The sequence below is a fragment of the Epinephelus lanceolatus genome, chromosome 24 (genome assembly GCF_041903045.1).
Source record: "Epinephelus lanceolatus isolate andai-2023 chromosome 24, ASM4190304v1, whole genome shotgun sequence".
NCBI classification, from domain to species: Eukaryota; Metazoa; Chordata; class Actinopteri; order Perciformes; family Serranidae; genus Epinephelus; species Epinephelus lanceolatus.
This window is the reverse complement of record NC_135757.1, coordinates 23,531,323-23,558,150: the sequence shown is the minus strand read 5'-3', so window position 1 is coordinate 23,558,150 and position 26,828 is coordinate 23,531,323. Positions and strand designations below refer to the sequence as shown.

General features: G+C 39.4%; 1 protein-coding gene across 3 annotated transcripts; it reads left to right on the top strand.

The window, feature by feature from the left end:
* The first annotated feature begins 1,167 nt into the window (after window positions 1-1,167).
* On the top strand, window positions 1,168-12,273 carry arl13b (ADP-ribosylation factor-like 13b). 3 transcript variants are annotated; one of them, XM_033615519.2, is made up of 10 exons: window positions 1,168-1,720; window positions 3,984-4,054; window positions 4,342-4,591; window positions 5,137-5,242; window positions 6,228-6,430; window positions 6,707-6,821; window positions 6,961-7,114; window positions 7,790-7,912; window positions 9,462-9,530; window positions 10,221-12,273. In XM_033615519.2, exons 1-10 carry the CDS (start codon window positions 1,662-1,664, stop codon window positions 10,295-10,297), a joined length of 1,227 nt encoding a protein of 408 aa, XP_033471410.1. In that variant the 5' UTR covers window positions 1,168-1,661; the 3' UTR covers window positions 10,298-12,273. The 3 variants fall into 3 exon arrangements, with proteins under 3 accessions (XP_033471410.1, XP_033471411.1, XP_033471412.1); XM_033615520.2 differs by having other exon boundaries at window positions 10,361-10,513; XM_033615521.2 differs by lacking the exon at window positions 9,462-9,530 and having other exon boundaries at window positions 10,361-10,513.
* Window positions 12,274-26,828: the final 14,555 nt, after the last annotated feature.

The window sequence follows — 26,828 nt, the reverse complement described above, 5'->3', positions numbered from 1 at the left end:
ACATACACAACAAGTTTGATGACAATCAGACAGATACTCATTCATTAGAGTCCAAATCTCTCCCAGGCCACGCTCTTCTTTGGAAACTGGCAAAACATTTTGAGGACATTCTTTAATGGCTGAGTTAAAAAGTCCACTGAGTTTGGTGATGATTGATCAAACCCTCTTTTATTTTTGGCTAAATTTTAAGAAAGACCATTGCACTTGTTTGGAACAGGTGGCGTCCCCTATTTACTGATTTCTAAATAATTATATATATAAATAATCATTATTGTTTAACATACCCTGCAAGTTTTATAATGATTGGACAGTCAATTTCTGATTTCTAGTCTGATTTGTGTTATCCCAATCTTATTTTTTGCATGTGTGGTGCCCCCTAGTGGTCCATTTCAATGGAACTTTTGCTTGCAAGGTTTGTGATGATTGACCAAAAGGTTGTGGAATTATGTGCTGAATAAAACTTTCAGGGTGTGATTCAGGTACTTTTGCGGACATTTTCACTTCGTGGACAGAACCCCAATAAGAGGCATCTCACAAGACAGTTATAAAACAAGCAGTAATGTATCCAGACAACATAAAATAAAACAAAGCAGTTATAATATGGAGTAGAAAGTTAATAAAATAATGAGGTAGGCCTATAGAATCATAATCATGAAGTCTGTATCAATGCAAAACTCAATTTGGGTGTTACCACTAGAGTCAGAATAATAATGTTGGGGAAAAATGTATTAATACATTTAAAATAAACATTTTTTTCTTGAATAATGTTCAGCAATATATGAAACTACTTTCTTATTAATATTTATTAATTTGTTTTATTGCCTAATATTTCTGTCCAGTGTGAGATACCCCTGACTTTTTTTTAAATTTTGTATTATTTTTATATTATTCTTTGTAGGCTGTGCTGAATCTGTGCTATATTCTTTTATTTAATTAAGGAAACAATAATAATTTAAAAATCCAGCGTTTATGTAAACTATAAAGTTGTATATTTTATAATTTATTTACACCTTAATCTTTGGCACATATGTGTGTAGTTGTTGTGTATTACTGCACAGTTTTGCAGTAAATAAATACATATATTATTTCACAGATTTTAGAACGACGCTGATTTATTGATTACGTAAGATGACGTAGGCACGTCCGCAGCCTAGCAGCAGAAAAGACGGCGTAAACAAAGCAAAGAGCTACAAGTCAGCTAACGCTAACGTTAGCTCATCCTTCGTGAGTAAAATACTTATTGTAGCTGCATTCCGTTATAATATGAAACCCTGTTTTATTTTATGATTGAGTACAGCTTTCATTCGCGTGGTGACAGACTGACTTGTGCGCTGGGACTGAAATTAAACGAGTTAACAAGAAACCGTTATTGCTAGCTACATTAGCTTTAGCTAACCTTAGGTAACGGGACACGGATTTTGTGTTTCTGGAGATGGATGTTATTTGAAAAAACTTTTATTAACAACACAACCCCTTGGTACATCAGTGCTGTGTACGCGGACTGTTTTTATACGCTGCTAACGTCGCTGCTATCATGAGTTAGCTCGCTATGTAGCCAATATAGGTTAAGAATCGATCAGCTGGCTAAACAGGGTCGGATAGTGGTGTGACGCTTCTGGCTGGATGACCACTTGATCACAGTCATCTGGACTCAGACTGCGATGTTTAGCCTGATGGCGAATTGCTGCAACTGGCTGAAACGCTGGCGAGAGCCTGCAAGGTAAGTTTGGTTTTATTATGATGCAAAAATCTGCCATCCCTCCTGTCTTAGCTCAAATCAGTGTGTTTCAGTAGTTTGCTAGAAGGGGCCGTCATTGGATGTTGAAGTCCAGCCTGTAATCTATCATACAACTGATGTGATGTTTTGGGTCAAAGCAGTTCATTAAAATCCACTTTTTGTTCACACATCATCAACCACTGACAGATCAGACAGATCTAAATTAAGTGGATTTAACCAAAGTAATACAGGGGACGTGATTACTGCCCATCATGTCCATTAATGTCCATTATATTTTATCTATCTTGTAGCATCCAAGCCAAATAAAATGCAAAGAAAACACTTTGTTGGACTCTTGTAAAGGGCCTGCCTCTCACACTGCAAACATTTTGTTTTGTAATGATGGAGATCCTTTTGTTTTGTTTGAAATACTGTGTGTCTTTAGTTATGATATTAAGTGGATGATGTACAATATGGTAAATAACAGAGGCTTAATAATAGAGCTGAAACTATCAGCTGATTTACAGTTATGCCGACAGAAAGATATCTATATGTATGCTTTCTGTAAAGCACTTTAAATTGTCTTGTTGTTAAAAGGTGCTTTACAAATGCATTTCCCTTGCCTTCCCTACTGTGTGACATTTTAAAGAGCAAACATTAGAAAATATGTGGTAGATAAATCATGAAAATAATCATATTCGCATCTTATCTCAGTGATTCACCTTGGCTTAGAAATGATACAGTGTTCCTGTTCTGCTCTGTACTTTTTCTGAACACGCCTCAAGCCTCTCAGTCTGTACTCTCAGTATTTTTTAGCTGAGCATCCCTTTGTGACTGGACACAGAGCACATAAAACATTCTGAGTGTGAAGCAGCAGGGCCAGCAAAATGTAATTGCGAGTGCTTAACCCACGTGGTGCCTGTGAGGCATCTGATCCTTTGGACTTAGTCAGAAATCCTCACCTAATCCCACAGCCAGGTCTGTTCAGCGGGTCTCTTCCTTTTGGCCTGTTGCTGTGAGGGGTTTGTAGCAGCGAGGAAGACAGAGCTTTATGGGTTAGCTGCAGACAAAGGGCCAAACAGTATCTCACCTTTTAGGAGGGTTACAACAAGCGGCTGCCCCGATGAAGGCCACTTGGCTCGAGAGGACAGTTAGATGGATTGTGCGGTTGATGTCTTTTCGGCGCAAGTGTCAAAGTTAAGTATGCGTCCAGGAGACAAAGCAGGTGTTGTTTATGCATGCGATATAGTTCTGTGTGCATCTCTTCTTAGGTCTTTGCAGTCTTTTCTCAGTTTCAGTGTGTGTTTACTGAGTGGACTCAGTTCTAGCTCGTGTTTTATATTTTCTGTTTTAGTCATTTTCCCTCTAGACGAGATTTAATGCCAGTAGCTTTAATATAAACGCAAAGAGTCCTGTTATGATTAAAGGATATGCCTTATTTCTAGCTATATCTTTGTCTTGAAAGGTGTATTCAGAAAGTGGCCCCAGATCCGTCTGTATCATTATGACAGCAAGTATATGTTAAATTGCAAATACATGTTATTTAAATTTTGGACACGTTAATTGGGGCTAAATGTGCCAGGCTGTGATTATATTCCTGTTTATGGTGGAAATCTTGCATTGCTGTCTAAAAAGTTACACTTGCATATTAACATCCTGACTACAATGGTAACTTTGCATGAGTAAGTGAGAGTACTTGAACTTTTGAGACACATGTTGATGCCCTGCCCCAGGCTATTGTTCAGGTGTGTGCATGCTTGCATACTTGTTGGGATGTCTGTGCCTGTGTTGCTTCTCAGGATACACCAAGCTGTTTGAGCACTTGTAGTGTCCAATACCAGCATGCATTGTTAAGTCTCAGTACAAATATATTAAAAATGGATGCAGCAAATGACTCTAGGTAAACAGAACACAGAGAAACCATATTCCATAATTGGCCAAATATTATTAATGTAGCCATGTGTAATAATATTGCCTTGAGCAAATGTACTGTATCTCTCTTTTGGTTTATTTGTGGTAGCTGTCCATGTGACTGCTGCTGACTCACTCTGTACAGATCTGTGATTGCGTTGGTCATTCAGATAATTAATTGGCTTATAAGTGCCCCCAAATGCATCACGAGAGCTTATCCCAGCTAGCTTCTTCACCGCTACTGACGGCATATGATGCTTCTCCTTCTGCCTCACCTCTAACCTAAGCTCCAGGAGGTGAGTGATAGTGATGTCTCTGTTCATGTGTATTTATTTTTCCCTTTCTGACCTTACAGGAAAGTGACTCTGGTTATGGTGGGACTAGATAATGCCGGGAAGACAGCCACAGTACGAGGAATCCAAGGAGGTCAGGATTGTTTGTTTTAAATGTTAATAATGTATACAGGATTCGGTGTTTTCCACATTTTTCTTGTTCTAAAAAAATCTTTGTAAATAATAGAAAACTTGAGTTTCTAAACTGTTATCTCTGTCTTGTTATGCCTCACTTAGTCTTCTGTTTACTGTTCATCATCATGTTTATTTTACATCAAGCTGCTTGACAGTTATGCCTCGCTGCTATCACTGCTAACACATATTTTATACAAAAGTTGTCTGCCTCTGCTAACATGATTTCTGTTTTTTTATTTTTGGCAGATAATCCCCAGGATGTCGCTCCTACAGTGGGTTTTTCTAAGGTTGACTTGAAGCAGGGCAAATTCGAGGTGACCATCTTTGACCTGGGTGGTGGGAAGAGAATCCGGGGCATCTGGAAGAACTACTACTCAGAGTCACACGGCGTGGTGTTTGTGGTGGACTCCAGCGACGTCCAGAGGATCCAAGAGACGCGGGAGACCATGGCTGAGGTCCTCCAGCACCCGCGCATCGCAGGGAAACCTGTGCTAGTGTGAGTGTCCTTTCATCCAAGGGAGTTAAACTCGACAAAGGCTAAAAAAATCATAACCTTGTGTGTTATTAATGTTGGCAGATGTATGTGTGACTTATGAAAGCACAGAGGGCAGGGCGTAAAAGATATAGTGTTAACAGAGAAATTGCCTGGCCTTAAAGTCTTGAGTCCTTGGTCCAATTTGTTGCAGCATATACGTGCACTGCAGGTTGATTCCTTAATCAGTAATCAGGACACAACTGAGGCACAGAGAGTTTTTTTTAATTTTTTTTTTTTTTATTCTTTAATTTCTCCAGGTATGCAGATAGTGTCGTAATCAACAATCCACAATCAGGACAGAGTCATATTTCCATAAGATTTCCAGCCACTAAGCAACTATGCAAAGATTGTTTGGTAACCCTCCTTGCAGCTGCTTTATCTTTCTTCTCAAACACTGAGTTGGTCGCACCTGCAGCTGGTCTAGTCAAGTCACAGGAGAACGCTTGCAAATTTTGTTTAGCTTTTTCTTCCCAACATTAATATCGTTATTCCTTCGCTGCTTTTAGGCTCGCCAACAAACAAGACCAAGAGGGAGCGCTGGCTGAAGCAGACATCATTGAGAACCTGTCGTTAGAGAAGCTTGTTAACGAGAACAAGTGTCTCTGTCAGATCGTAAGTGTCTGTGCACCTGTTGTGGAGCAGCAGTTGAGTGACATTAAGGGCATTGGGTTTAACTGAGGTTTCACCCAAATGTAGATAAAGAGCCAGGCTTGTTTTTAGAAAACGGCTCATATTCCATCTTAAGCAAAGGTCAGCTTAAAGGGATAGTAATGTAATTAATTGAAGTGGGGTTGTATGGGGTACTTAACTATATTCATTACATTACATACAGTTGATAGCTGTCAGCATGCCCCCAGTTTGGAGGAGCATCACTTCCCCATCTATGCTCTTGTCAAAGCCACCAGACTCCATTCACAAAAACAGCAATTTTAGCTTGCTGAAGACGGGAGCTGCCCGACCTTCCGATGACTCCATCATTTGGTTTGTTTGTGTAATTGTCTAACTTCTGTGAATCCAAACTAACTCCTTTAATTTGCATAAGTCACATATTAACACAAACAAACTAATCATAGTGGCAGTGGTAGACCAGCAGCTCCCTGTTCATTGATGTAAAATTACTGTTTTTCTCAATGGAGTTTGGCCTTGATAAGAGCGATGTAACGGCTTCATTTCCCTGTTGAAAATTGCTGTATGACCGTTAAGTAAAGCTGTGAAAATACTCTCAATATCGTGAACACTTTAACAGTTAGAGATTTTTTCAGTTGGGCTTTTTTTTAGCTGGCAAACATTCGTTTTGCTTCTTTGCTTAGCTTCCATGTCAGACTCCTGCCTGTTTCTCCAAGCAGGGTCAAGCCAACGGCCATCGACTGTTTGTAATACACTGACTATGGATAAGTACCTCATACAACCCTACTTCAAAAAATCCGCCCTATCTCTTCAAGATAGCAAGATAGATAGTCTGGTGGCTGCTTTCATCCAAAGTATCTTGTAGAACTAAATGTGCATCAGTATCAAGTTTGTATTTTTTTTTTAAAAAATTTATGAGAGGTGCTTCTGAGGTCTCATCATCATCTCTTTATGTATGTTCCTACCCCAGGAGCCATGCTCTGCCGTTCTAGGCTACGGCAAAAAGGTGGACAAGTCCATCAAGAAGGGCCTGAAGTGGCTCCTCAACAACATTGCCAAAGACTACGAGGCCATTACTGAGCGTGTGCAGAAGGACACAGCTGAGCAGCGCGCTCAGGAGGACCAGGACAAGAAGGAGAGGGCGGAGAGAGTGCGGCGGATACGAGCGGAGAGGTGAGGACACGATCAAACTCTTGTGTCACTGTCCTAATAGAGAAAGCGGATGATCTGTCAGGATGAGACAGGTTGGTTAGAGTGAATTGTCAAAATGGCAAAGTGTGCAATCTCCCTGTCTGCACAACACATAAAAAATGATTTAACCATGCTTTCTTACACTGAGGAACAATAAAAAAGACACAACACACATTTATTCCAAAAGAGGAACATAACTGTAATTAAATCTGAACAGTGACACTAAACCAAACAGTTAACATCATGTTCTGTCTATAGAGAACGGCAAGAACGGGAAGAAGCAGAACGTGAGGGCAGGCAGATTCAGGAAGAGGAGCTTGATGATGAAAACATGCCCAGCCCCTTCCAGCCAATCAGCAACGTGATCTCTGAGGTGTGAGACTGCTGTGTATGTCGGTGTATATGGGCCGCTTTCTGTGTGTTTTTCTTACTTTAAAACTAGTCAAAGTTAAAACTTCTGTTGCACAAAGCACTGGAAAGAAGATAACTTCTGGCTTTCATGTTCCTTTCAGAATGAGGATAAAGAAAAGGAGAGGAGGAGGCAAAGAGAGCTGCAGGAGACCAGGACCAACAGCCCGAAGACGGATGCTGATCAGGAGGAAGAGGAGTATGAGGAAGATGAAGAGCCAGACGACACAAGACAAACGCCGGAAAATGCCAGCTCAGGTGAGCGTGAAGTTAAATTTATAACTGTATATGTATTTACGACTGGGAAAAGCAGCAAATGTGAGCCTGATTGATTGGACACCACCCCATGATTTCAGTCACTTGGCAAATAGTTCAGTGGTTTTATAAAATGTGCTTTCTGCCAAGATATTAATTTAGGAGTTATGTAATTATGACAGATACAATTATTATCTGTTAAGAAGTGAGGGCAGCGGGCACCTATTTGAAGAGTCTTTCCTCACAGCTTGTGGTTCGGCTTTGTACCATATGGGGGGAAAAAAGTCAGAGCTTGTAGATAAATAAATAAAGTAAGATATTAAATCTGTTTTCACTTTGAAAGCAAATGATTAAACAAACACCCAGAGACTGCAAAAAATATTTGTGTGAGATGTTTCAAAATGTGAGAGAGATATCCAGTGAAATTAACATCTGATATGAATCCTTTTTTTCTCTCCCAGGCTCCAAGTGCTGACTGTCTGATAGATAAACATAATTAATTACATGATAATTAAGCGATAAAAGATGGCTGTGGGAAGCAGTTGGTAATTGCTCAAGTCTAGTGGTGAAAGCAGAAGGGGGGAGCCACTTCTATTTGATTTTTATTAATGTGATCCAGTTTGAACATCTGGATTTTTCATCCAATTCATGCCTTATTAAATGTCTCTGTGCTGACAGCCACAACAGGCGAGCAAGACAAAAAGAAGACGAGGAAGCTGCACCTGAAGAGGAAGCACAGGGTGGACCCGCTGAGGACAGAGGAGGGGCCAGCAGAGAGCCCCACCCCTCCACCTCCTCCAGGTCAGTCTGCCTCTTAAAACTAGTTTAGTAGCTTCCTATTGAGTTTAACTCCTACGTTCCTGTTCCTACTTTCAATATCAGCTTAATCAAAGTGTTTACTGTTCACTTTCAGTCGTATCAGAGCTGTGTGACGTCACAGCTAGCACAAACTGAGCATTTCCTGCTGCTGCACATTTAAAGTTTTCCTACTTATGAACCAGGAAGAGGCATTTATTGTGAAGTAGCTATTGAAAATGCTACATATTAGCCACCTTGGTAGCAGAACTTGTCATACTTCAATTCAGGCCGTGTCTACACATACACAGTTAAACTCCAAAAACAACTCCAAAAGCTAGCTGGCGTTAGCTGTTTTGAGCAGTCTACCTTATGGCAAAGGAGTACATAGTTAAGCCATCTTATCTTGTCCTTGGGCCTGTCCCAATACCCACACTTCCCCTAGAAATACCCACTTGCACTTGGTTGTGCATGTTCACATTTAGGCTGGTGTTGTCCCAAAACAGAATTGAGGTAGTGAAAGTGGTTTCCAACACTCTGCCCTAGATTCCAAAAGAGCCCCGACCCACACTTAGAACGAAGTGGAAGATGAAGTCAGCAAATTCAGCTAGTTTTGGAAAACAATTTGTTACTGTACAATGGGAATGTAGGCTATACAAACAACAGATGGTAGGACTAGCGTAAACTCATCAGCAACTCGGTTGAACACAGCATCAAAATATTTAAACAAATCGACTTACCCGAACAAAATCGATCAGAACTAGAAGACGTCATAGGCGCCTCCTGTTTTCAGCATTTCTTCTCTGTTGATTCATCAGACGGAGAAGAATAAACATAGCACACGCCACAATACAAGCGCTGGAGCCAGCATTTTCATTGCGTCGCTACTACGTGTGACATATGCCTGCACATCGGCCACGCCGACTTGCATGAAGTGGTGTCCCATTTCTTAGGGAAAGATCTCTACCCTAATATTTCTCACTTCCCTCATCAAGGGTTATATCTTGCAAACGAGGGCACTCAATACCACGTGGAAGATTCAAGGGGTAGAAATGGGACAGGCACCTTATCTGCGCCAAAGCCCAGCTCGGCTTCACATGAGACTCTAACCGGTAGAGCGTCCTCACGTGCTGCCTGCCCTTTGGGTGAAAACCCTAGGCACTGCGAGGATACTACACTGTCACAGGTAGCGGGTCTCGCTGAAGCAACTTCATTGGGAAGAATGGAGTAATGGGTACAAGTACCTCACTCATTGCATTTCCCTTCGAGACCCAAGGACAGTGGGGACCGTTACCGCACGCTTGACACACCCACATGCACGCTAGCGCTCTTGGGTCCAGCTAACTAAGACATCTGGTCCATTGTTTTTCCCCCGAAGGTAGGGAAAAATAGGCCCTTGGGAGCACTTGCACGTCATGACAAAGTCATTCTGGCGTTTGAGCACGCTTGCCACATTGAATACAATAGATTTGAGTGCGCAAAACTTAAAACACTTAAAACTTTAATTTTTTTTTTCAGGATTTGTCCTAATTTGTGTTTATTGTTTTGTTTTTAGTTGGATGGGCCACACCAAAAGTTTCTAGACTGCCAAAACTAGAACCACTCGGGGACTCGAGACATTCTGGTAAAGACGCTGTGAAGTCCAGTCAGTCTTCATCCCTCTCACTTAACCACTGTTTGATTTTATTCATTTCTCCCTTTTTGTTCTAAAGCCATTCACTCTCACTAACCTGGTCTGTATGTGGATTCATTTATCCACCAACTGTCCTGGCGCTGAGTCAGTGTTTCCTCTGTGCTGTAATGCGTTCTAGCACTTTTTTTCTTTGTTATCTTTATCATATAAAGTGAAACTACTCAGCAGCACTGCCTTAGTTTTTCTAAGGGTGATACTTTAAAGCCTGGTGGATTTTTATAGTTTCACAGCAGTGGTGTTAAATTCCTGGATGTGGCGTTGCAGAGGAAACACTGAACTCTATCTGGCTTAAATGTGTGTTGACTGTTAATTAGCAGCCCCGACCCACATCACTGTCTCTCTCTCTCTCTCTGCATCTCATCAGGCATATGTTTGAATGTGTGTGGATCCTTCATGCTGCCAGACGTCTTTAATCAACTCAAAGGCTTGTCTGTGTATTCATCTATATTTTCCCTCCCAGTCGACATATCTCATCTGCTTCTGTGCAGCAGCCGCCATGGCTAATTCTCTTTTTATTTATGCTGTTATAGATAGAGCTCTAATTGACTGTGTTTTTATTCCAGGACTCCACGGACGTAGTTCACTAACATAGACAAACCTTGTTTTTCACCCCCTCCACAGATTTTTTCAAGAAGCCTCTCCCACCTCTTGCGAACAGGCCGCGGCCTAACGGCGACGCTCATGACATCATTTTTTAACCTCCTTTTTACTGATTGAGGTCGTCCAATCATGGCTCTCCCCTTTTTGCTTTCTGTCTCAAGTGAGCGGTGTGTAGACAACCAAACACAGAAACACTGCAGACGCGGGGAACCGGTGAGCGCCAGAGTGTGAGACACAGGGGCAACATGGGAGATGAAGTCCTGCTCGGAAGCTGTCATGTGGTTTCACAAACTGACACAATTCAGTGTGAAGCATCGAACCTGCCTGAACTGACTTAATGTCAGGTTCTGTCTTCACTCGACAAAAGCACGTTTAGTGCTGAACTCCTTCACTGTAGACTTTATTTTTTATTGTTAATATCAGTGTTAGACAGTATGGACTCCCATGTGTCCGACTGAGATGCTTTTAATTGACAAAGAATGTAAATATGTCCGCTATAACCTTATAAATGTTAATGTCTATTACTGAATAATGGATTTGTATACACGCCGCCATTAAAAATGACCATAAAATGTTTTCATGTATTTTTGCACCTTCGGTTTTGTAGTGTAAACAAAGGTGGAGGTCTTAAGTGGCTTTTCACAGCTGAGTGCTTTACATTTGATCCGTTTAAAGTTAACTATGGAAGCAAATAAGAGACAAAATTATTTTAATTTTTAACAACTATTGAATACTTAAAACAGCTGTGCGGAACTTTTCGTTTTTGTTGATTATAGCGCCCCTTTGGTCGAAGCGGTATGACACCCACAGCCTGGTGTCGTAAAATCTCGACTGCAGCCGGCAATTACTGCATGTATTTGTTTTGGAGAGCGAGAGGATTAACTAACGTCAGGTCAGTCCAAGTAGTTAGTGGAAACAGCAAAATGACCCGGTAAACTCTCCTGTCGTGTTACTGTTCTGATCTAATCCTAACACAGCAAAGCTGTTACCTGCAGCCTTTGCTTGCAAAGCTAACGCTACTAACATTAGGTCAGTCCAAGTAATTAGTGGAAACATGCTAACATGCTAACGTTACACACAAGTTAGTAGTAAAGTAAGACCTGTTCATAAATGTTCTGGTGTAGCTCTGAATTTCTTATAAACTGAGGACAACTGCCTGCTGTATATTTGTGTTCATGGTCAGAGGTCACAGATAATTTTGTGGTGTTTGTTGTAATGTTACTAGACAAAAGTGGTTCACATCAGCTACATTTAGCTTGCTTATAATTTCCATGTCGTCATATATTGAAGTGAAACAACGTCTAACAAGTCGCGGTATATTCTCTAAATAAAAACAAAAATTACATACCTGTCGATTAGGAAAAGGGCCAACTCAGGATCAGTTTTAAAACCTTTCAAATCTCTCAGCTCTCTCCACTTGGTGAATGGCCGACCGAGGTTTACACGCGTTTTGGCTCGAGCCCTGTCACTGTCCCGTTTAGCCTTCTTCTGTTCTTTTTCTTTTAGATGGTGCTCCTTCGTTATCTGCCATGACATCAAAAGTACAACCAAGTCTTCATAGATACATCTCTGGTAAAACTGTTATGTGTTCTGCCCGTTGCGTACCGCTTACTTGGAGAACATTCTCTGTAAACATGGCTCCTTCTTCTTCTGTGATTTAATGGCTGCGGGCTGCTGCAGGCGAGCAGAATTACTTCTGCCTCGGGTGCCGTGTTCTGGTTTGCTGACTTCCGCTATGTGTCCGACCCGAGCGAGGCTACGCTAAACAGCCATATAGAGAAAGGCTTTTTTGACGCTGTTGGGTTCAAATAAATATGTGGATCTTCAAGGGGGGGTGATACGAACTAGGGACAGTTTTATTAATGGTAAAAAGTTCCGCACAGCTGCTTTAATATTGAAATAAATATCAATGAATTCATAGCATTGAAATACTTAATTTTAAAAATCCTGTATTTGAATCTATTTGTTCTGAATTCACCTTTTAAAATTAGAATATTAATTTTATTAATTTGCAATTTCAGATTTTTTTTTCCAATGTTCACAAATTTAGATCCAAAAGTTAAAAAAAAAAATACTTGAATTTTGGACCTGAATTCAACCAAACGAATTTTAGCAATGTCCACAAATTCAGATCCAAAATTAAAAAAATATATATAAAAAATCTTGAATTTTGGATCTTGAAACTAGCCGATCAGATTTTAGCTAACCAAATCTACTTTTGGAAATTTGGAAAAATGAAATTTTGAATCTGAAATCAACCAATCACATTTTAGCAGCCTGAATCTGCTTTTGAAAATTCTGAAAGTTGAATTTTTGGATCTGAATTTGTGAACATTGAAACAAAAATATTCAAATCAAGAAATTTTATATTGTAATTTTAAAAAAAGGGATCCATGAACAAATAAAATCAAATGCATGGTTCTCAAAGTAAATATTTAGATGTTATAAATGTAGTGGTGTTTAAATTTCAATATCAGGTATTCAGTGACTGTTAAAATTAAAATAATTGTTTCTCTCTTTTTTTCCCATATTTTCTACACTATGCTGAACTGTACATGGAGAAGTGTTACACTACATCATTGTTGTTAATTGGTCAGTTTTAGTAATGACTGTCTTGATGTTTCAAATACTGTAAAGTTTTTATGGCCAGGAAAAGATTTGTTAAACTGTAATAGGGAACATTTTCTGTCCCCTACCAGCAGCATCATAAAGAATCTTTCTATTTATTGTTAAACAAAAATGTAAACATATGAAAATATATTTGTCTTTACTTGTCTACAGGGCTACAGATTTTCTATGCGTTGTGCTGTTTACACTGTGTATCTGTTTTTAAAGTGATATTTCTCTCTCTCTGGAGGCAGGAATCAGCCTCAGACTCGCTGCCTCTCAGGTGGCCCTGAGGTGTGAGCCAGAGCTGCTGCTGCTGTTGTTGTTCCAGCTTTTCTGACGCTATTTTCTGCACCCAAAAAAAGCTGAAAATTGCATCTCAAAAAGCACACACACAAATCTGGAGAAAACAACTTGGAACACAACATTGCCCCAGTTAACTTTGCGTGTGTTGGAAGAGTTTGCAGCAAGACGATGAGGGAGGAGAGAGTATCACCACACCGACACCTGGAACAGCCGATATTGGGTCAGAACACATGAGAATATGTGTAGCAAAAGTAATATCAGGGAATATCACTTTAAAACTACAACACTGTATTTCAAATCTACGGTACAGCACTCACTCTCTTGTTAATGAGCTAGATGTTTAAAAGATATTTTTTCTACACAGTCTGAATTTTGTAACCGCACAATTAAAGATGTTTTAAATATATTCCTGACTGATTTGAATCTGTGTTTGCGGTATCTCTACGTGATGAGCAGCAGCCACTCGATAGGTTGGGAGTGTAGTGTTTGTAGCTCTGCAGTGTTTGGCGTGTTTTTATTTTTGGCTCAACGTGAACATCAGTTAGTTCATCACCCACTGCCTGCTTAGCATGCACCTGTGTCTGTTTGTCACTGCTGATGTTTATTCACTATTTCTGGTGCTGGCTGGTTACTTTATTATTGTACTAAGGGTTTCTGTCATAAGGACTGAGTTTATATACTGTCACTGCTTGGAATTGTAAGAAGCTGATACAGTGAGACATTTTATATTTTAGAGATGTTTTGAGGGGAATTAAATAGAAAACAGTAGCAGTTTAAAGGTGGTATGTGAATCCTTTAAGCTTTTAACTTTTTTATATTACAGTTTTAGCATTTGCTTAATCCCACCCCTGCAATTGTCCATGCTTAGCTTAGTTTAGCAAGCACACTGCGGACTTCTTGGCTAGATAAGGCTGCTAGCTAGATAGCTAAATGGCTTATGGTATGTCATTAATTTGAGATACTAACTCATTATCCCAAGAGTTTCTCATTCTTTTGACATACTAACTCATTAGTTGAGATAAGTGATTATTATGAGACACGTAGTCATTCTGGATTCCAGTCTGGCTCCCACTGCCACCCACTGGCCAGGTGTTGTAAGTGCAACAAAAATCTCTCAAAACCAAGATGGCCGACAGAAAGCAAGAAATGCTGTGCAGATCAGGAATTTATTGCCAATGTTACTACAAAAGTAGACCTCACTGGTAAATAAAAATTGTAAACATCAAGTTACATCTTAGAAGTAATACAGTTGTTGAAATGTTCAAGTAGGAAATTAGAATTAATCATCTGTCCACTAAACTGGACATCATGCAGCACTGGCTATATTTTTAGATGTATTTTTTTCTGCAGTGACTTTTTGGACTGTAAATAAATTGATTTATGTTATTAGAATGTAACTTGCAGTTTTTGTAACAATATTTTGACAAGATTTTTGTATTTTTGTAGAAAACCTTACACTAAAAAACTATAGTTTAACAGGGAGGTGTGTGAGGGTCTGAGGAGTCAAGAGGAAGGAGCTGAATGAGGGAGGGGGAGGTGTAGAAAGAGGGGGGAGGCTGAGGAGTCAGAAGCATTGAACAGTAATGGAGTATATCAAAATATGTGAACACACTAACAGCATTAACAATACATTTTGTAGTTTCACATGATACATATTTTTTGTTTTATATTTCTTCAGTTGAAAACTTAAATGCATGCTGTCCACCTGAATGGACATGTAAAAAACTGCTTGAAAAATGCATGTTTAAAGAGGAATACAAACACTTGACCGAAATAGTCATAATTCATGCATCAAAGGGTTTCGATACTAGGGATTTTTTTTAGTTATTTTGAGACAAGTCATTGGTTTGAGATACTAACTCATTATTTTGAGAGTTTCTCATACTTTGACATATTAAAGTAACTCTTACCTTTCTTGCATTTCACACAGCACTTAGAAAAAATGTGAACATCCACAACTCCCGCCTCCCTCCAAAGTCCCATCCCCCTCCTCCTGCAACTCCACCTCCCTCTAAAGGCCTACTCCGCCCTCCTCCATTATGTCCTCATTACACCTATGATAGACGTAGGCGTTGGCAAGGTAACGTTAGATACAAGGAACAGGTGAGCATGTGTAACGTTACAAATGCAACCCTGGAGTTTTAAAACTCAACCAGTCAGTGATGACTGATGAGTTTTAGAATAAGGTTACAGTGCTAACGTTAGATAGTAGCGTTAACGTTACTAGTAAGTGGAAATGCACAAGGAAGATAACGTTAATGTTTCAGAGGCTACGCTACAGTAGGCTAACGTTCGCCATTAGCAAATGGATGCTGTGTTGTCATATATCACGTTAAGAACTGAACTTCTTTATTTGTCATTTTTATGCACATCACAAAAAAATGAACTGACATGTCGTATACCCCAAGCAAAAAGAAACAAAACATTTAAAAACAATTTGTGCAACACATGAGAAAGAACATATAGCGCAATAGTTGGATGAAAAGGGTCGACATTTCGCAGTCAAAAACTCCACATCCTGAGAGCAGAACTGGGAGATCCTCTTCACATCACAGCACCATGAATTGTTTGTGTTTATTGCCGGAGCTTACCAGATGATGCAGCCTCCCTGTCTGCTCTATGTAGTGTTAGCCCCGTTAGCTCAACACCGGAGTCTGATATGTTAACGTTACCATTCATCCATGTCCCAGTGAACACAAGGACGCAGCAGTGCCTCACTCCTCTGTGAGTGGATCTCCACAGTCGGGTGTAATCCATTTTCGTGTCCAGCGAGCAGATGTTCGCCAGAAGGACGCTGGGAACAGCTGGTTTGATGGGCTTAGCTCTTAGCCCAGAGCTAACTCTCTTAGCCTAGAGCTAACCCCTCCGCGCTTCCCCCGCTTCTACGTCCTGTCACAGCACTGCTGGCGTCTCCCCTTCAGGACAGCTCCAGGTGAAACCACGGTCATCACACATCCTGAGCTCTCTCGGTTCGGACCGAATGCAATGATTGGTCGGAGTTTTCTTAGAACCATATGAGAATGGTATAATTATGAGCTTTCATCTCTGGTGGAATTCACTTACATTTCAGTGTGCCATCAGCTTTTTAATAGCATTTTAACCTAAACAAAGAAAAGTGTACAATTTCCAGAAAGGCAAGGGTTGCTTTAAGTCATTATTTAAAGATAAGTAAGTAAATGGTCTGGGATACTAAGTCAGTATTTTGGGAAAGGTCTTTATTTTTTGATACTAAGTCCTTAGTCATTAGTATCTTAAATAATGACTTAAGTCATTATTTAGAGATACTAAGTCAGTATTTTGGAATACCAACTTGTTATTTAAAGGTACTAAGTCAGTATTTGAGATACTAAGTCATTGTTTTGAGAGTTTGTCATTATTTTGACATACTGAGTCATTCATTTAAGATAAGTAAGTCATGATTTTTAGATACTAACTGATTATTTTAAGATAGTAAGTCATAACATTTTTGTGCTTTTGACATGCTAAATGATTATTTTAAGATAAGTAAGCTGATATAAGATACAAAGTCATTTGAAATACTAAGTCATTGTTTTTAGAGTTTCTCATCCTTTTGACATTGTAAGTTACTTTAAGATAAATTTTGCATACTAAGTCAATATTTTGAGATTCTAAGTCATTATTTAGAGATACTAAGTCATTACTTGAGATAAACAAGTCAATTTAAGATACCGAGTCATTGTTTTAAGATAGGTCTTTGGTTTGGGACACTAAGTCAGAATTTCGACATACTAATTCATTATTTTGAGATAATAGTAAGTCAGTATTTTGAGATACTAAGTAAGTGTTTTGGGAGCGTATCTATGTTACCCAGGTTCTATGTTTCCCGGGTTCTATCACTTAACCCTGCAAAAAAGGTTCCATGTTCCCCGCTTACACAAAAAAGGTTCTGTGTTTCCCGGGTTCTATGGTCCAACTGAAGTTTAGCTCAGCCAAGTGGGAAACATAGAACCCTTTTTGTGTAAGCGGGGAAAATAGAACCTTTTTTGCAGGGTTAAGTGGGAAACATAGAACCCGGGAAACATAGGGATGACCCCGGTAATTTGACATATGAAGTCATCATTATTTTAAGATAGGTAATTATTTCAATTCTAGGAGGGAGTCCTTCTGTGTGGAGTTTGCATGTTCTTCCTGTGTCAGCGTGGGTTTCCTCCAGGTGCTCCAGCTTCCTCCCACAGTCCAAAGACATGCAGGTAAATTGGTGACTCTAAATTGTCCGTAGGTGTGAATGTGAGTGTGAATGGTTGTCTGTCTCTATGTGTCAGCCCTGTGATAGTCTGGTGACCTGTCCAGGGTGAACCCTGCCTCTCGCCTGATGTCAGCTGGGATAGGCTCCAGCCCCCCCAATATGCAGCCTTTCACAATAATTTTCAACGTGTTGCTGCTGATTGGCTGAGTGGTGTTGGGCTGTTATCTAATGAATTAACCTGTGTAACCTGGGCGTTTAATATTTTTGTTACACAGCTCAACTAATGACAAAAATGAATCAAAGCAGGAGATCAAAATGAGAAAACTATAAAAATCATTTAATAAAAATGTGTGAATGTCTGATAAACCTAATCAGATTTTGGCGAGTCGTTTTGCATTCAAATCCTGTTTTTGATAATAACTGAAAATGTTAAGGGTCTGAGAACACACAGCAGTCACGTCTGACTTTCTGAGCCCAATAAACTGAATGAACTCATTACAGTAATAAAACACACACGACCCGGACACACCATCTCTTTTGTTCCTGGTCACACAGTACAGTAGTGATCTGTCACTAATACAAATTAAACTGCCCAGAAGCAAAACATTTTTCAATGTGGAATCGTGCTGCGAAATAAAACAACCAAAGCGCCATGCTAAAATGAGCTGGGGGGAAAAAAAAGATGGATAACACAAAATGTAAAATTATAGCAATTCTTTAAAGGATGGTAGGTGATTTAAATCCCTTGTTGACAAAGTAATTACACATTTACAAAGAGCTGATAAGAGCAGGCTGCCCTTGTCTTCTTTATCCAGAGACAGCATGGAGGGGAAATATCTGCCAAGACGTTATTAGGACTAAAAGGAGGCAAATGCAGCTCCAGAGAGAGACGATGATTCTTCATAATTGTAAACACTACGTGACAATTTGGAAATGAGCTCCAGCAATCTGCTTTTCCCCTAAAAATAGTTGCTGCTGCTGTATCCTCATTTAGACATTGTCAAACATCTGTTAGCAGCTTCTACAGGCCATGTCACTCGCAACCAGAACATTGCACAAATGTGCTGTCTCATTACTGCCTCTCCCTGTTGTCGAGATACAGACAGGCTTCATTTAAGTGAGTGATGTCATCACGCTGGAGCTGGAATTCGTGCAATGATGCAGTCGGGCCCTGCAGGACGAGGAACGGCAGATGCACTGGTGCCCTTAAGCAGATGCTTTCAACCATCAATCCCTTCCTCATTATGCTTACACTCCTTGATATCAATCTGTTACGTCCAGTCCATTTCAGGAGCGATTTTGTGATGAAGTGTTGTAATTTACATCCCTTTTCCCCCTCAAATCTGCTTGTCTGCATCTGTTTTAGATTTAATCTGATAACCCCTTTCAGCAAACTCCTCAGAGTCTGCAGAGAGCAAGTTTTAAGTAAAGAGAGAGGAAGTATTTTATGTCAAGAAAAACTGAACATCACCATTATGCAGCCTATACAATTGTTAAAATTACAAAAATGCCCCGAGCAGTGAAAGCGGGAGGATTATAAAATGAGGCTGCACTGCATTTTGGTCTATTGAGGATTCTGTCAGTGGAGAAATTGGTATCTCTTCCTGCAGTACAATGGATGTCTCTCTGCATTGTTGTGCAAATGTAGGTGCAGAGTTTGATGGTAGAAAAATGTTCTGCTATCAAACTCCACTCTAGCTGCGTCGGAAACATTTCAATTTGACATTTCAAGTTTGCTCCGTGGGCCTTCAGAAAATATCGAGGAGCTGTTTTTACTGTGCTTTTTACTTTTTAAGGTGACATGCTCGCTTTGCACACACTGTGCAGCGTGTATGGATGAGTGACATGTTGATTAATGAGTGCAGGAACATGATGGAGGCAGATGAACAGAGCATTTTATATTGGTTAGGGTGGGTGAAGGTAATTTGGGACAAATCAGGTTTTACACCTTGGGCAGATTATGAGACAGTGGGCCCCTGGGCACAGACATGCAAAAGGCCCCACCACCTCTTCTACATTGGAGCAAGACACACAGACTTTGGGGTGGATTTTGCCTCTTTTTTATTGTTGTTGTTTTGGATCTTTTTGGGGTTATTTTGGATATTTTTAAAGAAAATTTGTATCTATTGTGTGCCTGTGTAGTTGTTTTGTATCTTTTTTGGTCATTTTGTGTCTCTTTGGGGTAATTTTCTATCTTTTTTAGTTGTTTTGTGTGTCCTTGTCGTCGTTTTGCAGCCCTATGAGGTAGCTTTGAGTCTGTTTGAGGCAATGTTGTGTATTTTTTTGACCAGTTTGTGTCACGTCGATGTCCTTTGGTGTTTTTTTGGTTGTTTTGTGTTTTTCTTTTGGGGTAAATTTGTGTCTTTGGTCATTTTGTGTCTCTTAGAGGTAATCTTTTAGTTGTTTTGTGTGTCCTTGTCGTCGTTACGTGTCTCTTTGACATCTCTTTTATAGGTAATTTTGTGTATTTGGTAGTTGTGTGTCTCTTTGTGGTCTCTGTGAGGTAGCTTTGAGCCGTGTGGAGGTAATGTTGTGTATTTTTTGGCCATTTTGTGTCACGTCAAGGTCCGTCAAGGTTTCGTGCCTTCAGTTTCAGTTTAGTTTATTTAAGAAGAGAGTGCAAATTAATAAATACACATGATACACACAAAAATGCCACAATTAGCCAAGAGGCTATTTATTATCTGTAGTCTTTCAGCAAAGATGTTACACAAGGCTACCTAAAAACAGCAAAGCACAAAAAACAAACACTCAATAAAAACAGGGCATACACATTAAAAGACTTCTTTGAGCACACCAACAAAAACAGGACATGCAATTTAAAAACTGAAAAAGGACATACAATCTTTAAATGTGCTAGAGGCTAGAGTGACAAATATACAAATAGAACAACACTGCAAAAAAAGCAAGACATATAATTAACGTTTTGTGTCTCTTTGTAGTTGTTTTGTATCTTTTATTGGTAATTTTGTGTCTCTCTGTAGTCACTTTGTGTCTCTTTGTAGTTGTTTTGTCTCTCTGTAGTCACTTTGTGTCTCTTTGTAGTCATTTTGTGTCTTTTATTGGTCATTTTGTGTCTCTTTGTAGTCACTTTGTGTCTCTTTGTAGTTGTTTTGTCTCTCTGTAGTCACTTTGTGTCTCTTTGTAGTTGTTTTGTGTCTTTGGTCATTTTGTGTGTCTTTGTAGTCTTTTGTGTCTCTGTAGTTGTTTTGTGTCTCTTATTGGTCACTTTGTGTCTCTTTGTAGTTGTTTTGTCTCTCTGTAGTCACTTTGTGTCTCTTCGTAGTTGTTTTGTGTCTTTGGTCATTTTGTGTGTCTTTGTAGTCTTTTGTGTCTCTGTAGTTGTTTTGTGTCTCTTATTGGTCACTTTGTGTCTCTTTGTAGTTGTTTTGTGTTTTTGGTCATTTTGTGTGTCTTTGTAGTCTTTTGTGTCTCTCTGTAGTGGTTTTGTGTCTCTTTGTAGTTTTGTGTCTTTTATTGGTCACTTTGTGTCTCTTTGTAGTTGTTTTGTCTCTTTGTGTCTCTTTATAGGTGTTTTGTCTCTCTGTAGTCACTTTGTGTCTCTTTGTAGTTGTTTAATGTCTCTTTGTAGTTTTGTGTCTTTTATTGGTCAATTTGTGTCTCTTTGTAGTAGTTTTGTCTCTCTGTGGTCACTTTGTGTCTCTTTGTAGTTGTTTTGTGTCTTTGGTCATTTTTCATGCTTTGTAGTAATTTTGTGTCTCTGTAGTTGTTTTGTGTCTCTTTGTAGTTTTGTGTCCTTTATTGGTCATTTTGTGTCTCTCTGTAGTCACTTTGTGTCTCTTTGTAATTGTTTTGTGTCTTTTATTTGTCATTTTGTGTCTCTCTGTAGTCACTTTGTGTCTCTTTGTAATTGTTTTGTGTCTTTTATTTGTCATTTTGTGTCTTTGTAGTCATTTTGCGTCTCTTTGTAGTTGTTTTGTGTCTCTTTGTAGTTGCTTTCTGTCTTCGTTAATTTGGTGTCTCTTTGTGGTCATTTTATGTCTCTTTGTAGATGTTTTGTGTCTTTTTTTGGTCATTTTGTGCCTCTCTGTAGTCACTTTGTGTCTCTTTGTAGTTGTTTTGTGTCTTTTATTTGTCATTTTGTGTCTCTTTGTAGTTGTTTTGTGTCTTTTATTTGTCATTTTGTGTCTCTCTGTAGTCACTTTGTGTCTCTTTGTAGTTGTTTTGTGTCTTTTATTTGTCATTTTGTGTCTCTTTGTAGTTGTTTTGTGTCTTTTATTTGTCATTTTGTGTCTCTCTGTAGTCACTTTGTGTCTCTTTGCAGTTGTTTTGTGTCTTTTATTTATCATTTTGTGTCTCTCTGTAGTCACTAGTTGTTTTGTGTCTTTTATTGCTCATTTGTGTGTCTTTGTAGTCATTTTGTGTCTCTTTGTAGTTGCTTTGTGTCTTCGTTAATTTGGTGTCTCTTTGTGGTCATTTTATGTCTCTTTGTAGATGTTTTGTGTCTTTTTTTGGTCATTTTGTGCCTTTGTGGTCTTTTTGTGTCTCTTCCTACTCTACATTAATTTCAGTGCCATTTTGCAGGTGAGGGCCCGGTAGGCCCGCTTAGTAATCTATCCATGGCCAATGTCCCAGCATGTAAATGGTAAATGGACCTGTGCATGTATAGTGCATATCTATACACATTTATACACTGGTGGCCGAGGCTATCATACAAAATGCCACCTGCTACTCAGTTTTAAACACACTCACACACCGATGGAACAGCCATCAGGAGCAGTCTGGGGTTCAGTATCTTGCTCAAGGATACTTCGACAAACTGTGGCTCAGTTTTTTTGTACTGTATTGTACATGCTGCACACTGCTTGTGGAAAAATATGTTAGCACAGTCTTCACAGTTTTAACTAAATCTAGTAATTACTGCAGTTTATTATTTTTAGTGCTTTTATTTTGACAAATATATCCTCCCAGAGAAAGTGTCCAGCACCATTTTTTTTATTCTTCTGTTTATTCCAAATAAAACTGCTGCTTCTGTGAACATAAAATGCATCACTTCCTGCGCGCTAGAGCATTTTTTCTTTTCTTCCTGGGAATGACCTACAGCAGCAGGTACTGAGCGTTTAAAACAGCAAACATAAAAGCTTTCATGAGCAGGGAATAGGTTGAATCACTATTGTGTTAAATCACTTGGCAACAGCAAGCAGCGAAAGGGCCGTGAACTGAGATGAAATCTTTCTGGGCAGTTGCTCCTGTTGCCAGTAGAGCTAGTACTCATGGTAGAATGTTGACTGAAAATGTGATCTGTTGGACTCACATATAACCCTCCAATACTTAATAACATCAGGTCATACTTTCTGAGCATGCTGGGTAATATTGCATGTGCTGTACACATGACTGGAAGAGACATTTATGCAGCTTCCAGGTTTGAAAATTGAATTTCATTCTTAAGATCACACAACATTTAAGTCACTTCAATTAAATTTCAAGTCAACATGCTTTATTGGCACAAGTGTAACAATCACAACAAAGTGATGAGGTAATAAAGGGATTAAAAAGAGAAAGCTGTGATTCTGAGTGAAGTGCTGTTATCACTATACAGCCTGATTATTTTAACAAGTCTAATAAGTGGAATTGTGTTATTATATTAGAAACCAGGAGAAATTAGAGACCTTGTTTAATTTGATATTTCACACACATGATATAATGTTGAGATCTGATTAAAACTGTGTAAGTGCCAAGTGATAGAAATTATTTCTTTCCATCTGTGAGACAAAAAGCAAGTTAATATAAAAAGGACACAGTGCAAATTAAAGGAGGAGTTTGACAAAATTCCATATTTTCCTTACTGTCAACAAATCCCATGGCAAAAGTAAAATAATAAATTGATCACGATGACAAATATTATTTATGTAGCCAAAGTAAAAAATGTTGTTCCTTAGAGCTATATCATGTTTGAAAGCTGTTCCCTCAGTGAACATTGGAACTGTTGTTCTTACAGGCCTGCAGCTGTAAATACTCATTAATGCACCAAATGTGTATTAATCCTCAGCTGAAAATAGTCCCTGACAAATGCATTATTTTCCCCTTTTCTGAGTATCGTTTGCTTAAAACTGTAGCTATTTAGGGACATCCAAAAAGATTAGAGAAAAGTACAAAACACAGTACAGATTAGTGTACTAGAGCTTTATTTTTCATTTTTACTGCCCCATTAACTGAAAAATAACCCCATAGGTTGATTGTGCAAGCAGTTGTTCAGATTTTTATTTTTGAAAAAAGTGATACTGCCATAAAATAAAAATACAAAACAGCTATGCCTAAGTAACAAATATATTTTACTATGATCTTTTCCTAAACCTAACCAAGTTTTAGTGCCGAAATCCAACCACAACGTTCATGGTTATACAGTATGTGTTGTTTTGCCTCTGTCATTTAGGTATGATGTGTTGATGTCTTGCCACTGGTAGGGACGTTAATTTAGGAAGCACTGTTAGAGGGTAGAAAAAAATGACATGTGGTTGTTTAATCATATCATGACCCCTCTGAGTTATCTCTTTGGAAGGGACCCGACCAGGGGCGTAAATAAAGACAGTGCAGGCAGTGTGGTTGCATTGGGGCCCGTGGGGTGGCGGGGCCCTTGCAAAGGATTCAGATTGCCACCTTGAATATATTCCTGTGTTCAAAGAGGAATGATACAAAAAGGGAAGTTCCTGATTTAAAAATGGTGCCATTTGCTATACATGTCCTCAAAAAGGCAAATTCATCTACATCATGGTTTACCTTTTTATTTATTCATTTTTAATAGTCTATCTACAATAAAATTATAAGCTGTAAAATCTATAAATAAACATTAAAAACTATCCAATTAAATGATTAATTTTCTTTGATATTTTTGTCAGGTATGCAATGATGATTGCTGGGTAATATGTTTGTTGATGCTGTCCAGTGTCAAGTCTCTGTTTGTGTTGAGACAATACATGCATGATAGCGTGCACTGGGGCCCGTTGTAAATTTCTTGCGCCACGGGACCCGACCCCTAGGTTGGGAACCACTGGACTGTCTAACTCAGGGGTGTCCAACATACTGCCCGTGGGCCAGAACCGGCCCGCCAAAGGGTCCCAACTGGCCCACCAGATGACTAAAAATAAAATGACAACAATGAATGACAACAAATAATGAATACCTACTGTGATTGGTTTAAAGATATCAGAACACGTATGGATAAATGCACATGTAATGACTGATGAGCAGACTTGCTGTTTTGTAAACAGATGAATGTATAGAGTGCAGCGGAAATGAGTTAGCATTTTTAGTCAGCGTTTTTATTTTAAATGGAGTTTTAGTTACATGCCCGAAATGAGGTCTGTGGTTAACACAAGCTTAAGAGACTTTCACATTTTGTTCTATGACATAAAAAAAGTCAGTAAATACCCAGCTTATGAATTTTGTAGCTTTTATGTGTCTTAAAAAAGGGGGTTGCTAACAATTGGCTAAATGAGACTACAGAACGTCATCGCCGCTGGGGTCATGCCACTGTAGTGTAGTTTGTTTATAGCCTAACGTTAGTGTTTTACTTCTGGCGATTGCATTTAGGCTTCAATAATCATGAAAGTGGTGTTCATTTGTGAAGATTATCTTACTGAACAAAACATGTAAGTATCATACATGTTTGTTTCCCACAGAGCTTATTTTCGGCAATAATATAAAATCCAAAATGGAAAATCCCACCGGCTTTTTTTGACGAGGGAACTAGCGTGATGCTAACTTTCGTGTCGGCTAACAGAAAAACTTCAAATCTGGAGCACTCTATACAGCAGTCATACTCAACTTACAGCCTGTGGGCCAAATGTGCAACCCCCCCCCCCCCCCCCCCCCCGAACTTTGATTTTTTTTTTTTAAATTTGTACTTTTAATTTACATAAACTAGCTTCACCTCGACCATGCTAAAACAGTAAAATGGTGCAAGAGGTGCAAGAATGAGTAACTTTTGAAAGTTGCAGTATATTTTACTTTTAATCTGTACTTTGACTACGTATAAAGGAAAGAAAGGTTTTATTATTTGGAATCCAGGGATTGGAGTGAACATATCTGCAGCCCCTGTGAAGCTGGTGTCTATATGCTCCCTATCACACCTTGAATGAGTGAAAGTAAAGCTCCTATATATTAGGCAGCTCATAAAAAATGAGTAAAAGGGCTTTCTGTGTCTCAGTCAAGGACACACGTGGGCTGATGGACACTGACTGCATGCAGAGATCAGATCCATGGCCACTGAATCCACTCAGAGTGAGGATACTCTGCCTTTCAGTAACACTCAGGAATATACAGTATTCTGTGCAGCCTAGAATTTCCCTCCAACAATTTTAATATTGATGAGACACCAGAATTGAGTATCCATGTGGAAACGGTGCCAGAACGACACCTGCGAAACATTTTTTGTCAAATCCCAAATATCTCTCTGGCATCTGCTCCCGAATGTTCCCAAAGCTGTTTTGATACTAGTTTCATATCATGTCATTTATCATACACCGTTGCCGTATCTCTTTAAATGCAGCAACAATGCTCACTGCGGGCAGCCGGCCACTGCAGGAAGCTCCTACTCTCTTCCTGTGCTGTTAAAAAAGACAGTGAAGAAGACAAATCTGAGGGAGAGAGCAGTGTTAGGACACATTATGATGATAAGCCATCGCTGTACAACTCCTGTGCCTTTCATCTTACATCACACACACAGGAGTCTGAGCACAGTGGGGAATGGTAACCAGGCCTCTGTTCCCCTGTGTGTGTGTGTGTGTTTGTGTGTGTTTTATCAGGAATAATCAGAGGTATATCTCCATTACGCAGTGTAACAAGTTTTAAAAAATGCCCGCGGTGAGCTGTGTGTCAACAGAACTCAACCTGTCACGAAACCCTGAGGGTTAAATAAAGAGCTAATAATGAACAAGTTGTGTTCTGGCTTGTGGTGTGTGCATCTGTCTTTAAAATGAGATAGAAAAGGTAATAGGTAATTGAGTGTGCTTGTGTGCTGGAGGGGGTTACGCAGCAGTAGGTTGAGCCTATGGGGAGTATACAGAGAATCACTGCTGCTGTCTCAGATTCACCCGTGCAGTCGTTTCTTTCCACCTGCAGAGGGCAATGCAGCTCCAGCCATCCACTGCCCTACAGAAATGGCACACAGAGTTGGGAGCACTTGGACATTATTGACAACTGTGAGTCTTTGCCATTCATCTGGGCTGAATTTAAGGATGCTTCCAGGGCCGGCTAAGTGTCTGACCTGGGCCTGTCGACAATGAAGGAACAAAATGTAGCTCAGGAGAAGCCAGGAGCTGCAGGCTGGTTTTAACTAAAGAGCAAAAAAGCTTTCATGCTTTAATGGAGGCTATGTAATGTCTCATTATGTAACTAAACAAGGCAGAAAAGGGGAAAGTTGAAGTATACGATGAGCAGATATGGACTCAGTCTATGAACCAGCTGCTAAATGTACACAATGGCTGCTTAAATGTACATTTAATGCTGCTGCGTACAGAGATGCTGCCAGCAGGACAGCATGCTTGAAG